Genomic DNA, 17,013 nt, shown 5'->3' with positions numbered 1-17,013 from the left:
GCGACTGCATGGAAATGCCCTGACCCTCCCACCGTTGGGAAATGGCGGGCCGGGGTTGACTGGTGCGTTGCGCAGGATAAGACTATGGATGCAGCGCGCGGCTGCCCCAAGAAGTTTCGTAGGGTCTGGGGGAAGTAGTTGGGGGCTATGGTTTATTCTCGTTGGGGACGCTCCAGAACTTGTCCTTTTGATCTTATATGCCTCTGACCGCTAGGTTGTTCAGATCACTGCTGATATTTCTCGGTTATCATGGGGTCTTGTTGATTGGCTGGTGCTTTTTTGTAAACTCAATAAAAATGTATTTATCAAAAAAATTGTTATTAGATTTTGTCTTGTATTGTGTTTTCACTTTATTACTGTTTGAGTACTGCATAAATACTCTAAGTTAAGCCCGACTGCTTTTGTGCCAAGCTACCACAGATTTATTTAGTGACTTTTAAGCATAGATTTATTTAGTGCCTTATGTGGTTCACCCTGAAAACGATCATATATTATTTGAGTGGAGCTTCCACCCCTCTCAGCAAATAACCCAACTTCTTACCCAAGGCATCTATAAATATTGACAATGTATCAGCAGGGTTGTGGGGTGCAGAGGTAGTCCAGCTTTCAGGGGAACGGATGTGAAAGCTGTTATTGGGTGTAGGCTCAGATGACCAGGAATGCCCACACTTTGAGTACTAGAGCAGTACACATGAAGGGGCGGGTTTACTGGTGGTGGGGAGCATCGCCTTTACCTGCATGCTGGTTGGAGTTGGAAGAGCATAACATAACATTCCATGGACATGTGTGTTTTCAGAGGCCCCATGTTTCTTCATGTTGTACGCATTACTCTCCGCTTTAGCCCATTGGTTCTGCGGATTTCGGGGGGTTAAGTATGATCACCAATCTACAGTGAGTGTGCGTTTTGGCAGCAACAACGTGAGAACCCATTTTACTTCATGCGTTTAAACGGGCACACCACACATGGATCCCATGATTCAAGGCTGTGGCATTAGGTTACTGTGGTAAGGGGTCCTGGAATGTTCACCAGTATTGCATTACAGAGATGAAGTTCCATAACACAGGCTGGAGGTCAGCCTGAGGGGGGGATTGCAGCGAGGGCAAAGAAGAGGAGTATCAGTAAAGATGTGATTCAGCTTATCAGGAGTCAAGATTGCTCTATGAAGGACTGTGTACTTCAGATTTCGAAACTGGCAATACTCAATAGCGTATGTGAGCACTCTAATGCCATGTCCCATTTTGATTTGTAATTTTTACAGTTTTGTAATTTTTACAGTTCTTGCAGAGTTTATTTAGCGATATGTACCTTAAAGCCCAGTTGATCCAAGTGATGAGGTGGCAGGTTGTACCTATAGTAAGAAGGGTCTGCACAAATGTTTGTGATTCATAATCATCTATACTCCAATGTGTGCTGCAAGCCTTAATTATTGTTCCATAAGTAAAAAAATTGGCAATTGTGTATACCTTATAAATCTGCAGGCTCCTCGAAAGTGAAAGGCTGCCATAGCCTAGAGCTCCAAGGGTGTGTATGCGGGTTTCCCCAAAGCATTGTATTTCTGTAGCAGGTAAGCAGCCTTGATGTTTGCGTAAGACTTGGAATGGAAGGGCTGGCCCCTATGTAGTAAAATGTGGAATCAATTGCATACTTTGGAGATACACACTGAAGCTGAGCAGCCACATAATATTGCTCATCGGGAATATCAAGACCGTCTTTGACCACTGGTAATTGACGCTTACTCAGTGCCACTCTATGCCCTTTATTCCGTATTAATGCACATAACAGACTGTCGACATTCTGAAAAAAATATTCTGAAAGGTAAAAACGGTACAGTCGTAAAATAATATGGTATGCAGGTAAGCATGCTCAACTTAGACAACGCCATTAGACCTGGGGTGATTAACGGAAGACTCTTCCTCAATGAAATCCTAATTTTATTCATTCAATTTTAATCTCTTTCGCTTAAGCTAGACCAAAACATTATAACAACATATACCAATAATGATATACAGTAAACTATTCCATTATCAATGCCCAAAATGTTTAAAATAAATTATCTAGTACAGACTGATATTAGTTTAATTTAAAGAAAAATCAAACAACGGAAATTGGCAATTATTTTTTCCTTTGGATACCACCACAGATTTGAAAAACCTTCCAAAGTAAACATAATCCGGGAACAAAAAACCGATGGGCTGAATTTACTGAACCATCGAAAGCACAAGGAACAAGTTGCTTGCCTTCGTTCAAAGTCTTACTGCTGGAAACTCTACCTAACAGCAGATTCCTCACCTAAGAATATTCCCAGGTGCCCTACTGGATCTGGAAATATTTCGTTGTAATACTCGGGTGCACCACTAGGTGGTGCAATGGAGCTAAGCAAGGACTCCACACCACTCCGGAAGTGACATCAGAGCTGCATACAGCACAACACTTGCCGGATAGCATCAGTTTCTGGTCTTTTCCCTTTCCATGTCCTCAGACATGGAGCGTGAACAATTGTTTGTAACTGAGTAATGATCACTAACATGGGACATTTTTAGATGTTAAAAAGAGGTCACTCTAGAGAACGGTTAAGTGCGATGGCAGTGATGAATCTGCCATTATAGAGTATCCAAAAGGAAAAACAATACCAAAGGAAAGTAAATTGCTCTTCTGATACTCTAACTACCACTTTTAACTGATCAGTGTGACTGCTCTCCTCCTGCGCAGCTCCACCACTGAGTGCTGCCCCGAGCCTGGTTACAGGGTGTTCGAGGCCCTCCTCCACCTGCAGCCTCCTGCCTGCGCCTCACCCCTGTTGGTCCAGTGGGAGAGCACTATGCACTTTTGCTGTTCTGCCTCTCTTGATTGTTTTTCTCTCTGCCCTCTTTTCTCCTCTCTGCTCTTTTTGCTCTTTTTTCCCTCGCACTCCCCGTGTTTTGTCTCTGCCTCTGCAGGCCCCTCGACCCCTCCAGTATGTCCTCCCGCTCCTATCTGTTCGCCCTCCCCCTGACCTCTACTTAATGGCGGCTGCTGAGTGGCAAGAAGAGCTAGACCACTGACCTGGTCAGTGCGACTGCTTTCCCCTGTGCAGCTCCACCACTGAAAGCTGCTCCCTGAGCTCGGTTACAGGGTTGTCAAGGCCCTCCTTCACCCGCAGGCTCCTGCCTGGCCTCATCCCTGGGGGTCGAGTGGGAGATCACTCCTCTCTTCTGCTGTTCTGCATCTTTTGGCTTTTTTCTCTGTGCCCTCTTCTCTCTTTCGCTTTTTCGCTCTGTTCTCTTTTTGCTCTTTTCTCTTGTGCTCCCCGTGTTTTGTCCCTGCCGCTGCTGCCCCGCGGCCCTCCCCCTCCAGTGTGTCCTTCCTGCTCCCGCCTCCCAGCTGACCACCCGTCCCGACCCCTACTCAATGGCGGCTGCGCGTAGCAGGCACGCTACTGGTGCACCAAATGCAAAAAGAACACTTGATGGACAGAATGCAGAACAATGTTTGCTCACCATGCCATTCCAGTTTGAACCCAGCCATATGCAAATCAGTCTTGACCCTGCGCCCAATGGGAACAATCCAGCCCGAACTGTCAGGCCAGGTCCTCCATGGACGGGAAACAAGCATCCTACGACCGGTTTCGGGGTTATACCCCTCATTAGCCAGAATAGCTTGACTCCAGTGGCATGGACAGAACGGGACGCACGTCTGGGCATACCCGTCCCACTCGGGGTGACAAGTGCATCGCCACTGCCATTCCCGATGAATACAAGATCCTGCGAAAGGACCGACCCACCTGCCTGGGAGGAGGCATCGCCATCTTCCTCAAAAGCACCCTCCGCTTGATTACCACCACCCTGGATGGCACAACGACCCTCATGGAGCACTTTCAGATCCAGACCAACCCTCACACAACTCTCTGCAGAACCCTCATCTACAGGCCGCCCGGCCCCCACACTCCCTTCACCAATGTCATTACGGATCTCATCGCACCCCACGCCCTCGCATCCTTAAGACTATATCCTGCTCGGTGACATAAACTTTCACCTGGACAACCAGGACGACCCAAACACCGCCTCCCTCTTAGAGAACCTCGCTAACTGGGGCTCAAACAACTAGTCACCGCACCCACACACACACACACACACACTCGACCGTCTTTGCCAAAGGAAACAGCGTCTCCTACAGCCACACCACGGAACTCCTCTGGACAGATCATGACTGTATCCAATTCTGCTTCAAAAAACCCACCATACACAAGCATGCCCACCGCCTCCCTCGTACAAGCTGGAACAAACTCACCTAAGACCAGCTCACCCCTGCACTGATCAGCTCTCCACCCCTGACTACGCCAGATTCCAACACCGCAGCATGCAACCTCCACTGCAGGATCACAAACTTCGCCGGCACACACGCCCCCATCAAGAAAGCCACAGGAAAACACATCATAAAAGCAAGTTGGTACATCCCTGCGCTCCAAGAATCCAAACGCTCCTACCAGCGACTTGAAAAGACATGGAGGAACAACAAAACCCTGGAAACACGTGCCCTCTATAAAGCAGCCACCACCGCACACCACCATCTTATCAAATCCACAACAAAGAAATCCATCCAAGGCATAATTCTCACCAACGCCCAAAATACCAAAGAACTCTTCTCCATCATCAAGGAATTCTCCATACCCTGCAGCGAAACATGAGACGTTCCACCCTCCCAAGACCTCTGTAACAGACTCAGGACCATCTTTCACCTTAAGATCAAAATGATCCACGACAACTTTGATAACTACAACCTCCACACTGCTCCTGCGATGCCACCCGACAAACCCTGCTCAATTGTACCCAGCTCACAGCAGCAGACACCTTGAGGACCATGAAAAGCATCCACTCTGAGGCACCCTCAGACGCCTGCCCAACACACATCTTCCACAGAGCCTCCTCGGCCATCGCCCCCAAAACTATGTTCGACAATCAACTGCTACCTCGAAACCGCCACCTTCCCAGCTGACTAGAAAAACGCAGAGGTCAAACCCCTCCCGAAGAAACCGATCGCCAGAGGTCTCCACGCTTTTTGATGCCAAGACCCCCTTGACAAAAACTTTTAGGCGTAAGGACCGCCTTCCTACAAAACTTTACTACAACCTGGTACTCCTGGTCAGTGATAACTATCAACAACCATAATGCCCCCAAATCCCACAGCAAATAACTTTTGCAGTGGGGAATCAATAATAAACAGTGTGTAGCAAACCAAATGTCAGTGAGCGTGGGGGTGTAGTTAAAGGTTTAGCTAAAAAGAAAGGGGCTAATTTATGAGGAATTGGCGTAGGGCAGCACCGCAAAACCTCTTGTTGCGCTGCCCTACTCCAATGCGAAAGGGCAGGAATGCATCGTATTTATAAAATGTGATGCATTCCTGTCCTTTTCCCTTGTGTTGGCGCACAAATTGCTGCCTAGCACCAACATAGGCAAGATTGTTTTTGTACATGAAGGGGCACCTTCCTTCACAAAAACAATACTAAGAGGCGTTTTCCTCTTTCAAAGTGAGCTGTAGAATGTAGCACACATGGAAAGAGGAAAAAACAAGGAGAAATTAAAACATTTCTCTTTGTTACGCCTCCGCTGGGAGGCGTCCATTTTTGGAGCTGCCCCAGTGTAAGTGATTTTGTAAATATGGGGCAGCATCAAAATCTATGTGTGTTGCGTGGGGTTTCCCATGGAACCCTCCTTGACGCAGAGTAAGACAGGGCAGTGACTTGCGCTGCTATGTTTTTTATCTGTGAGGCCAGGCAAAGCCATCCAGGTTGCTTTGCACCGCCTCATAGGTATGGTTGAGACGCTTGCACTGCACTGGCGATGCAAGCGTCCAATAAGTAAGCCCCAAAATATTCCGAAAGTTATTTTTAGGTCTTTCACCATCAGATACCTTCATATAAAATAATGGGCAGCATAAATGAAAAATACATTTTTTAAAGTTGTTACTCAGTGAGAAATGCACTGTAGTACATTATGAAATCAGTATTAGGTAATGCACTGAAGAGGTCTGTATGTAAGCAGAGAGCCACAGAATTAAATCTTGATTTGTTCAGTGGAGAATAGTGACGTGTATTGTTCGTTCTATGAGGTCACAGCATATGACAGAAAGCACTGTGAATATGTAACTCATTATATACTTGCATTGCACACAATGTAAGATAGACTGCTACAAAATGCCCAAAATATTTTACTATAAAATGGCACTTCTAAAATGTAGATTTTAGCAACACCAGTGTGTATGTAATGCAATTTTTACTTTTTACATAACTGTCCCTTCAACACCTCCTTAGGAGTACTAGGGGCTGTGTAAATGCAGTTACAATTACAAGCACACACATCACAGCCCAGTTGTAACTCTTTGCACTACCACTCAAAAACCCAAATCATAGTCATTCCAAAGCTTGGAGTGATTGCATCAATTAAAGTCAGAACCAGCTCCCAAGCTCCCTTTACATTTGCAGATTAACTAATAATGCACATTTGCATTTCATTCAGGTAAGCAGGCACCTTGGCAGAAGGTGTTTCACACACAAGACACTCAATTGATGAAAATTCATCTGATAACCTAAATTAGCCATCCCAGGATGGCTGTATTTTTCCAAAAGCAAAACAAATATTTTCAATTGCAGGCACAAGTGAAGCTAGGGAATGCGCGAGCCCCTTCCCAGGACTCCAGGCCCCCCCTGGAGGTTGCGCCCACATATTGAAGACCTCTGCCCTATGCCGACCCAACAGACCACAAAAACTTCAGGCCCATTTCCCTGCTTCCATTCGCAGCCAAAGTAATCGAAAAATCCTTCAGCACCCAGCCAGCAAACTTAATCAATGCTAACAATGTCCTGGACATCTCCCAATCTGGATTCCACAGCAACCACAGCACCAAGGCCGCCCTCCTCGCCGCCACCGATGACATCCGGCCCCTCCTCGACCAGGGCGAAAAAGCAGCCCTCATCCTCCTGGACCTCTCAGCTACTTTTGCCACAGTCTCACACTGCACCCTAGCCACAAGACTCCACAACACCGACATCTGCGACAAGACCCTCAACTGGATATGCTCATTCTCACCGGCAGAACCCAGCGAGTCAGGCTTCCTCCCTACCGGTCTCATGACATTTTGATGCGGCGTTTGGAGGAAGTGGGAATTGAGGGGACGGCTCTCCAATGATTTCGCTCTTTCCTTTCGGACCGGTTTTTTAAAGTGGCTATTCCACCTGGTCAGTCCTCCTTCCATCCATTGGGGCTGGGAGTGCCTTAGGGTTCTGCGTTGAGCCCCACTCTGTTCAACTTATATGTGAAACCGCTGGCTGCAGTCAGACAATGTGGCTTAACCATGACACGCAGCTGGCGGTGACACTCAGTGGGGACCCTGAGGTGAACGCTCCCAGATTCCGCGCAGGACTCATAGCCGTGGCAAACTGGATGCGCACTAACTGCTTGCAGTTAAATGCCAAAAATACCGGGGTCCTGATCCTAGGGAAGCAGGCGGACCTCTGGGGAGACCAGTGGTGGCCTCCAGAATTGGGGGTGACTCCCATCCCAGCTGCCGAAGTTAAGAACTTGGGGGTTTGGCTGGATCCTACACTCTCCTTTACCAGCCACACAAAGAAGATTGCAGCTACCTGTTATGGCATTCTGCGAGGACTGAGACCAGTCCTCAAATTCTTCGACCCCCCTACTCGGCAACTGGTGGTCCAAGCCTCCATTCTTTCCCGGCTGGACTATGGGAGTGCGCTGCTGCTCGGAGTGAATCAGGCGGAGGCTACTAGGCTGCAAAGGGTGCAGAATGCCGCGGCGCGTGCCATCGTTGGCCTTGCTAGACGGTGTTCTGTCTCTGCAGTCTTGACCTCTCTTCACTGGCTGCCGGTCAGACAAAGAATTAAATTTAAGGCTCTTTGTCTGACATTCAAGATCTTGAAACTTTCCTCTCCTCCAGCCCTTGCTAATCTTGTTTCCCCCTATGTTCCTACGCGGGCTCTCAGATCGGAATCTCTTCATCTGGCGGTTAAGACCAGGTTCAGACTGAGTAGGATGGGAGGTCGTTCCTTTCGAGTTCTAGCGGCAGGATTGTGGAACTCTCTCCCTGTCCATATTCGTGCCCTGAACAGCCTGAGACATCGTTCAACGGTGTCGGGTGGCTGGTGAAGGTTCGATGGGTTTGCTTGTCTTCGTTGAAGTTGTTGTAAATGTTCTTGATTTTGTGGTGAAAGAAGGTGCTGAGTTTGTTGCATAGGTCTTGTGAGGGAGGGATGTCAGTAGACCTGGACGAGATTTGTGTCACTGACACCTCTCACAAATGCAAAATGAAGGCCTAGGCCGATAAGTGCTGGTGCGCTCAAAACAAGGTCTTCGATAGAGGAGACTGATTTCTTGTCAAGCACAACCGGACATGCAAGACTGGCACTCCGTTTTATGCTGAATTACTAATAGTTGTGGTAAGCAAAGGACATATGGTAACTGTCCAATGACCTAGAAAATACATAACCAGAGACTTGTCACTCATTAAGCATTTGCCTCGATTTTAGTCGGCTCCAGGCCTCATGACTGAGGCAAGTCCAAATGAGTGCTTAAGTCAAGCATTCAACTCTTCTCAAAAGATGCCAGATAAAGGCGTCCCTCCTCTATCTCATGCAACTAAATCTGGAAGACTGATGCAAGCAACTCAACGACTCATTGAGGAGTTATAATGTGTATATATTAGTTTGTACTTTTTATTTTATGTAACAAATGTGCCCTGTGTCTGAGTGTAGGAGACCTCTAGAGGTCCTCGGCAGACTACGAATGAGTATTACGTAATCAGATGGGTGCGGCTGGGTGTGGTTAATAACGTTTGTGACGCAATGCGTTCAGTTAATGGTTGCATGCTGAAAAAATAAAGACATGCATACCAGAGCTCCTTGAGTGGTGTGGTCTGTTACATGCTGCCAGGCTGGGGAGGACACTACAAGTAGTGTCATAGAGAAGTGTGGCTCACTGGTTAGAGGAGGCAGACCTGGAAGCAGAGGTCAGCCCGGTACCAGCGTTCTATTCGCGGCTTGGCGGGGTCTTGAGTCCTAAAATGTCCATGGACTCGACAATTCTCGCTCCGGTGCCTACTCGATTCACGGGTTCACACTCTGCGACTCTGGGCAATAGCTTGCTTAATCTCCACAACTTCCCCTCGCGGCGGGATGCCTGGCTTTCACCTTGCGGATACCCTGCCGGGGTTATCTCTCAGGGGAATACCAGGACGGGTTCCCTAAGCAAGCGCTTAGAAACCACTCGGTGATTTGCGCTATATAAATTCCTGTACATTTACATTTACATAGAACATAATCTAGATCTGTGATGTTGACATGCACAGGCCGTACTTTTATTATATATTGCCTATATCACAATGCTGAAAACAGGTGTTACAGTCCATTGGCTCTTCCGAAATTATGCAGTATACCTAAATGTGCCAGACATGTTCAACCGGAATGCCTAACTGCGTTTCGCACGCCACAAACCCACTCATGTATTCATGTGGCCTCAACAACCTTAATTTCACATAATGTCGACTGTTTCTCCTTTACAGGACAATTTCCCTCTGGGAATGAAAATAAACAGAAGACCAGTATGGCGCAAAAAAATAAATTACAGTGTCTGTATGCAATCCTGTGCAGTTTATACTGTACTATCAAAGGACCAAGCAGGATAGTGGGAGAGAGACAAACAGAGAGTAGACCAGGCATCAAGCTTTAATTAAAGTTCTCTACTGAATTTAGGATGATTCTTGTGTGGGACATTTGTCAGGATTGATTAAAAAAGATCATAGACATTCCATGCTTACAAATGCCTCATATAAGGTCCTTTCTTTTTCTGTGCACCTCAACCGCCGAGATACTTAATAATAATAAAAATATATATATAACTATAAAGATGCCTTGATCAGAATAGCCTTACATACTCATTACATACTCATACTCATTATTTGATTACAAGGCTGCAATCACGGACGGTAGCTGCAGAAGAGTGCTGATGGATTTACCATGTTAACATTACAAGAACCCACCATATGTTGCTGTCTAAAAACATTTGGATTAAATCACACTGGTCCCGTTAATTCTTAAAGGAAAACAGCATCTATTTTTATATTAAAGTACTTCCCATCTCAAACCTGCGTGTAGTTGTAGCCATGTGGAGAGAGTTCACTTCCTGTGTCTGTCTGCAGCTCTAGATCAAAGGATCAAGCCCCTCCCCCTTCACAAAGTAAAGCGCTAGGGGACGGACCATCAGCTGACACATCTGCATAAAAAATGATCTTTGGAGACAAGCGGTGCCAACATTCAGATCGAAAGTGCTTTAACCCCTTCGCTGCGGCGCTCCCGTACTCGTGACGGAACCGCTCCGTCACGAGCCTCGGGTGCGCTGTGCTGATGACGGAACGGTTCCGTCACGGCCCCGCCCCCTCAACAGAACGTCAAGCGCAGGTGCGGAATCCGCGCCGAGCGGGCCGTGACGGAACCGCTCCGTCATCAGCACAGCGCGTCCGTGGCTGGTGACGGAGCGGTTCCGTCACCAGCAGGGGAGGGGTTAAAATCATGTCTGAGACCCAAACCGATCATAAGAATTTGCAAAGATAAGTGGCTCCAACAAGAGAAGTGTCTGAAATAATCATTTAACAATTGAAAATGCTTAAGAGTACATGACAGAAATCTTGTAAAATAGAGGATGGCAAGAAAGTGTACCAATTAGGAAAGGCACCTGCGTGGGGCATTTAATTAAGTGTAACACCACACAAGGCCACGCACAGCTGTAAGAAATGTATGTAAGAATTAACAGTTCCTGCAAATATTCAGTGGCTATATTCTCTGTACTCACAATCAGAGAAGTGAACTGATGTTCCCCATTGGAATCGGATGTGATCTGTAGTCTCCTGTTCAATTCTTCGGACAACTCCAGAGCCGTGGGTCGAGGAACTGGAGACGAAGGGGGCGGAAGAGACTGAAATGAGGTATCCCCGCTGATGCTCCCTTCTTCTGAAATTGTCTCCCATGGCTGAAAAGAAGAACAGCAATATCTTTAGTTACTTTTTTAGGTGTTATATTGCTAAACCTTAACATGCACTCAGTACATTACTCTTTCGATAGCATCCAAAAAACAACAGGATTTACTTTACCTAGAAGATAAAATGACTGATCGTGTAAATTTAATACCATGGGACAAGTAGCTGGGATAAATTTTCCAAGTTGTTAATGACTTTCAATGCTCAGGACTGCCTGATCCACCTTTAAAGGTCCAAGGTCTCCTGATCGGCGAGGTGTCGGACTACCACTTCAGCCAGCAATTAAGACAGAGGTCAAGTCATAACAGCAAAAGCAGCTTTTGAATGTATCCATTCCTAGCTTCTCGGAAATTAACCAGGTCTCTCTGGAACAGATCGTGGATCTGATTACTACTGTCAAATCTGGTTCTCCCGATGACCCATGCCCTCCATCTATTCTTAGACTGATCCCTGACCTGAGAGGCCCTAACCTTAAACATCTGCAACTTGATATTTTGTACAGGCAACTATCCCTCCATCTGGAAAAAGGGCATCATCAAGTCTCTGCTAAAAAAGAATAATCTTGATCCAGCAGAGACTAAAAACTACAGGCCAATAGCATGTATTCCATTTCCAGCAAAAATCTTTGAAAAGATCATGAACACTAAACGGGCTTATTTCTTTGATGAAAACAACTTGCTAGATGACACACAATTTGGCTTTAGAAAGGGCCATGGCACGAAGACCGCCCTCATCAAGGCATCAGATGAAATCAGGATGGTGTTAGACCGTGGAGGCGCCACGGTCCTTGTGCTGTTGGATCTATCAGCAGCCTTTGACACGGTCGATCATGCCACTCTGATCGACTGTGTCTCAGCCATTGGCGTCAGACACAGGGCCAAAGCTCTTCTGTCTCTTTTCTATCTAATCGAACCCAGCTAGTGCGCCTAGGTGACTTCAACTCTACACCATTTGCTCTCCTGTGTGGCGTGCGACAAGGATCATCATAGAGTCCGACCCTATTAAACATATATGTGTCGGACCTGGCGCGAGTAATCAATTCTTACGGGATGGGTCTAACATCTTACGCAGATGACACACAACTGGTGCTAGCAGTGCACAATGATGGAGGGGCAGTCGCTGTAGGATTTCAAGATGGCCATCAGTGCCTGGATGGCAAATCATTGCCTTAAATTAAACTCAGATAAGACTGGAGGTGATGATTTTTGGCAACCTTTCCCCCTGCTGGTCCCCTACTTGGTGGCCAGCTGCGTTGGGTTTACCTCCGTCCCCTGTCAAAAAGGTTAGAAATTTGGTTGTCATGTTCGACAACAAGCTGTCTTTCATACACCACGCCAACGCAGTAGTATCCTCAACCTTCTATGTATTAAGGATGATAAAAAAAGTCTACCTTTTCTTCCAGTTGGTGCAGGCAAAACTCTTATAAGCAGACTGGTTATGACACAAAGTCGACTATTGCAACGGTCTCTTCATTAATGCTAAGGAAAGGCTTCTAAGCAAGCTGCAGCTGGTGCAGAACGCAGCCGCAAGGATACTCTCTGGTACCCCTAAGTTTATGTCCATATCCAAGGTGGTCCGACAGTTACATTGGCTGCCCATAAGAAGCAGAACCAAATTTAAGGCGCTATGCATTGCCTACAAGGCTTCCCACAACATGGGATCTGAGTTCCTGAAGAAAGCTCTTTGCACATACACGTCCAGCAGAACCCTGCACACCTCAGAAGCCAATCTATTGTTCGTCCCAAGAACTAAGAAAGCCGCGTGGGGTGACAGAAGATTTATAGTGGCCACCGCCAGGCTCTGGAACTCACTTCCTCTGCAGATCAAGGACAGTCCCACCCTGCTAACATTCAGGAAACAAGTAAAAACCTGGCTTTCCGATCAATAAGCAGCTCGCTCCACTCCTTCCCTTTTAGTCCTTAGCGCCAAGACACCCAAGGGTATTTGTGCGCTTTAGAAGTTGTATAAATAAATAAATAGAGTCATTTTAACACCCCTAGGGATAGGCTTGTTCTGCCAGCTGTAAAAAATTCACAATGTAGCTAGATGCCTTTTGCTGTTGATAGGAGGGCATTCACCAACCCCTCTCCTAAATCTCTGGCTTCTATTCCAGCACAAGGTCTTATTTAAGGCAGTACAAAAAAGGCAAAAAGACCACTCCAACTCAATGCTCTATATCAAGAGTTAAACATAGATGTTAAAACAGAATACTTTTTTATGTAGACTACATCAAATGTTTCTCTTCATTTATGATCATAATCAATATTTTAGAACATAGTAACTTATCCATAATGCTTTAACAAAAGAGAACCATCTCACCCTCAGACTAAAACTTACTATACTTACAGACTTCATACATAACCCTCATACCCAAATAATTATCCAATGACAAATTAAAACTATCTTATACCATGCCTCAATGACACACAACCAACATGAAACCAAAGAAAATAAACGGTCCCCAGATACAATGAGTGGTAAAAGTTGATCTTTCTGAAAAACAAATGGCCTGAGAAACATTTACGGGTCTATGTCGGGCATATCTTTGTACATTTTCTATCTAGTCTGGTTATTCATACACTTTAGGACATGTGATTATCTATGTTGTTTGAGTACAGGGTGTTCCATTGCAATATCAAAGAAGCAATAGCACAGGTGCAGACACACGGTTTGGTGTAAAGGGGCCAGTTGATCTCACACCTTCTTCAGGGCACAATATAGATGTTCCAACACAAGATAAATGCAGGGGAAGAAAGAGAGGGCCACGGCCAACCGGTTCTATATTGTAAACAGGAAAATCCAATAATACTTCTTCAAAAAACCAAACGGATGCAGAATATGCAGGATCTTCATCATCAGATAGGTAAAGGGACTTTCTGTAGGCTACTGCCAACACTAAATTGACCTGCAGCATTCCCCTTCACTGTAACTGAAACTTTCAGTCCTCCCCTCGGCTGCAAAAATGGATGGAGGTGCGAGTGTTTGCAAGTCTCCGCATAGTTTCTCTCCCGGATATGCCAGACTCAGACCTCTTTCCCATCGGGGATCATTTTTATCCTGTCCCTCCATTTTCGCAACCTCTGGGAGGACTATATCCACATTTCAGTTACAGAGATGGGGAATGTTACGAATCAATTTAGTGCTGACAGTAGTCTATGGAAAGTTCCTTTGCAATCTGATGATATTGATCCAGCCTATTCTGCATTCATCTGGTTTTATGAATTCGTATTGCTGGATTTTTACTGCGATGTGTTTGTTAATTTGAAATTACTGGCACCGAGGAACTTAGCATGCACTTCTCTGGGGACTATATGCAGCTGAAGCAATAGCTACCATGGGCTGAGCAGAAATTCTTTCCGATCTGAGTTTTGACTTAACCAGCAGAGAGGGTTTATAGAGTTGGTAGACGTGCTGCTCCCAATCTCAAATTAGTGACCCCATTTCTGATACTATCTGTACAATCTGACCAGTAGGTTCCTACCAATGAACAGACAGGATGATGCCAACTGGACAGTTTGACTGTTACACTCAGTTGCTCCCTACTACTCATTTAAATATGATTCGTTGACCTTGTATTACTTAAAGAGACACATGACCAAAAAAACAGACCAGGTATTAACAAGGACTTGGATTTTTGTCTCATACCAAAAACACACTTGTTGAGAAATACACGTTAAACAGAAGTCACCACAGAGTGGGAGGGTTCTACCCAAAGCACCTACTGCAGGCATTCCGCAATACTTTTCTTATGAAAATGCACATACCATTGAATGCCTCCAGAAACACAAAGCTAATAGGGCATTTCTCACCCTTGAAACAATAGTCCAATATAAGAAAATACACCTAGAACAGGGTTGTGCAATGTTAGTTCAGGAAGGATTGCAGGGGTGTGTAATTCTTACAGCCCGGCACCCAGGACATATTGTTTGGGGTTAAGGAGAACATGTTTATTTTGTCCTTGGGACAAGCAGGCCCAATTCCCTGCAGCACAAACCCTTTCGCTGTCAGGTTACAGTACCACATTATGGATCAGGGAAGGGCACTGTCTGCAGTTAAGATAATACTTGTGTCCATATTTAATGCTATTTGAGCTTGTCTTCATGGTTCATTAATACAATGCCTTTATTATTATGGTGAGCGCTTTAAGGAAATGTTTTAAGTTCAGACTTCACTAATGACAGTGGTTCCAGTGTAAAAATGTGTACACACGTTTGCAAAGTTTAAGAATATGAGGCTACTTATAATGCTTCCAGGATGCTCTCTGATTTAATAAAAATATATGCACAAGTTTCTAAGTGAATATGATTCTTTGCTTTCAAAATAAAATGTTAAAAACTAGTTACTAGATACAAAACATTTTGCTAAGCTACTGGGAAATGTTAGGTACCATTTCTTTGAAGCATCATTTAGTAAAATGTTTTGAGGCATGCTGGCATTGCCAAACAATAAACATAATGGAAAATCAGTGTAACCAGTGACAACAAAATTATAGGAATCATAACAATAAAAAAGCATTGGCAAAGCCAATAGGTGGCACATTGAGGGCCAGCCTTTTGGTTTTGTCAATGCGTGTCTTGTTTTGACTTGGCTTTTTTACAACCTTATTGTGTGGGAGCTGCCAGGCTCTCATCATTATAACAAACATTGGCAAAAGCAAAAATATTTTTGGTCTCAAACCACACATTGCCACAGTAGTTCCTGGCACTGAACAAAACTACTTTTCTGTGTTGATATGCTCCTTGTGAAAGAGCAAAGTAGAAAGAAAAAAAAAAGAAAAAGGTGGTGGTTAACGCCAGAGCTAAATAGGAGCCCATTTCTTAAGGAAAGTTGCAAAAGTGCAGCCACGGTAAAGGTCCTTGCATTGGTGAAGACTTACAGCTTTCATGAGTTCACAAGAATTTACAGAAGTAGGTCAGGAAATCGTATTCCTAGAAAATATTTCCAAACTGCATTTTAGCATGAGCAAATAAGCATGTGTAGATTTGCTCATACATGAATCTGTTGAGAGGTAACAAGTTCACTTTCATGGATGGAGTTTTACTTCCACCCTTGCCAGGAGTAAATTTACAAGCCTTCCTCTGTATGTCAAATATTAGAGACAAGCTGATGAAACCCATAAAGCATGAGTCTGGTGGCTTAGTTAACTAATGTGTGTACTGTAGGGGCCTGTGTTCCACCTCATGGTTACAAGGTTCGAATCCCTGCAGGTCAACTCAACCTTCATCCTTCTGTCTATCATCGGTATACAGCGATAGGAGACGAGCCACAAGTACCTCGGTCAGCGTCTTTCAGATTCATGACAGCATAATCTTGGCAAATACGGCCATTGTTTCACTTACCAGAGTGAAACTCTACTTGGATGTGCACGGTTGCTTCTGCTTTCATTTTTTCAATTAACTGGACATATTGTGTGCCTATAAAAAGAGCAAGCTATAACATTGCTCAGAAGCTGATGTTTTTATATTTGATCATTGCAGAATAACGCTGCTCTGATGAACCCTATTCAGGGTGAAATGCGTTGGCTGCATGAATTTTATACCTCAACTCTTGAAAATAGAAAGAAGCAACAGAGACATCGAAGACTCCCGATCTCATTCTGTGGATTTATAATAGTTCAATATCTTTTCTTTTGTGTTGCCTCTCCGTACAGTATTTACTTGCGCTTTAAGGTTTTCACAAAGACACAGTAGATGCTGTTTTGAGGCCACCATGCTAGACGTTAAGGCTCACAAATTCGGAGATAAGACATTTCTGAAGGTAGGAATTTGTCACATGGAGTCTGTTGACTCAGGATATATACTTTTGCCAGCCTCTATACAAGCAGTGTTTCTTTAAACACTACATTATTGTGCTCTCCAAAACGTTTCAAGGCAAAAGGACTAAGCAATCGGCTCTGGCATGGAGAGAGTCTATTACATTTGATGTAAGACGTAAAGAAAAAGTAGACATGGTGGTTGGAAATTATGGATGTATGGAATGGTTGGGCGATTTTT

The 17,013-nt window shown here is 45.0% G+C and overlaps 1 protein-coding gene across 28 annotated transcripts in view; it reads right to left on the bottom strand.

Moving 5' to 3' along the window:
• NEDD4L (NEDD4 like E3 ubiquitin protein ligase) overlaps positions 1 to 17,013 on the bottom strand; it is a 1,724,212-nt gene that overhangs the window by 462,492 nt on the left and 1,244,707 nt on the right. For all 28 annotated transcript variants that reach the window (XM_086960462.1, XM_086960464.1, XM_086960467.1 and 25 more), the window contains one exon: positions 10,837 to 11,013. In XM_086960462.1, coding sequence (XP_086816588.1) covers positions 10,837 to 11,013 — 177 coding nt within the window. The remainder of the gene's footprint in view (positions 1 to 10,836; positions 11,014 to 17,013) is intronic.

Source organism: Lissotriton vulgaris, chromosome 3_1 (assembly GCF_964263255.1).
Source record: "Lissotriton vulgaris chromosome 3_1, aLisVul1.2, whole genome shotgun sequence".
Lineage (NCBI taxonomy): Eukaryota > Metazoa > Chordata > Amphibia > Caudata > Salamandridae > Lissotriton > Lissotriton vulgaris.
This window is presented reverse-complemented; position numbering and strand designations above follow the sequence as displayed.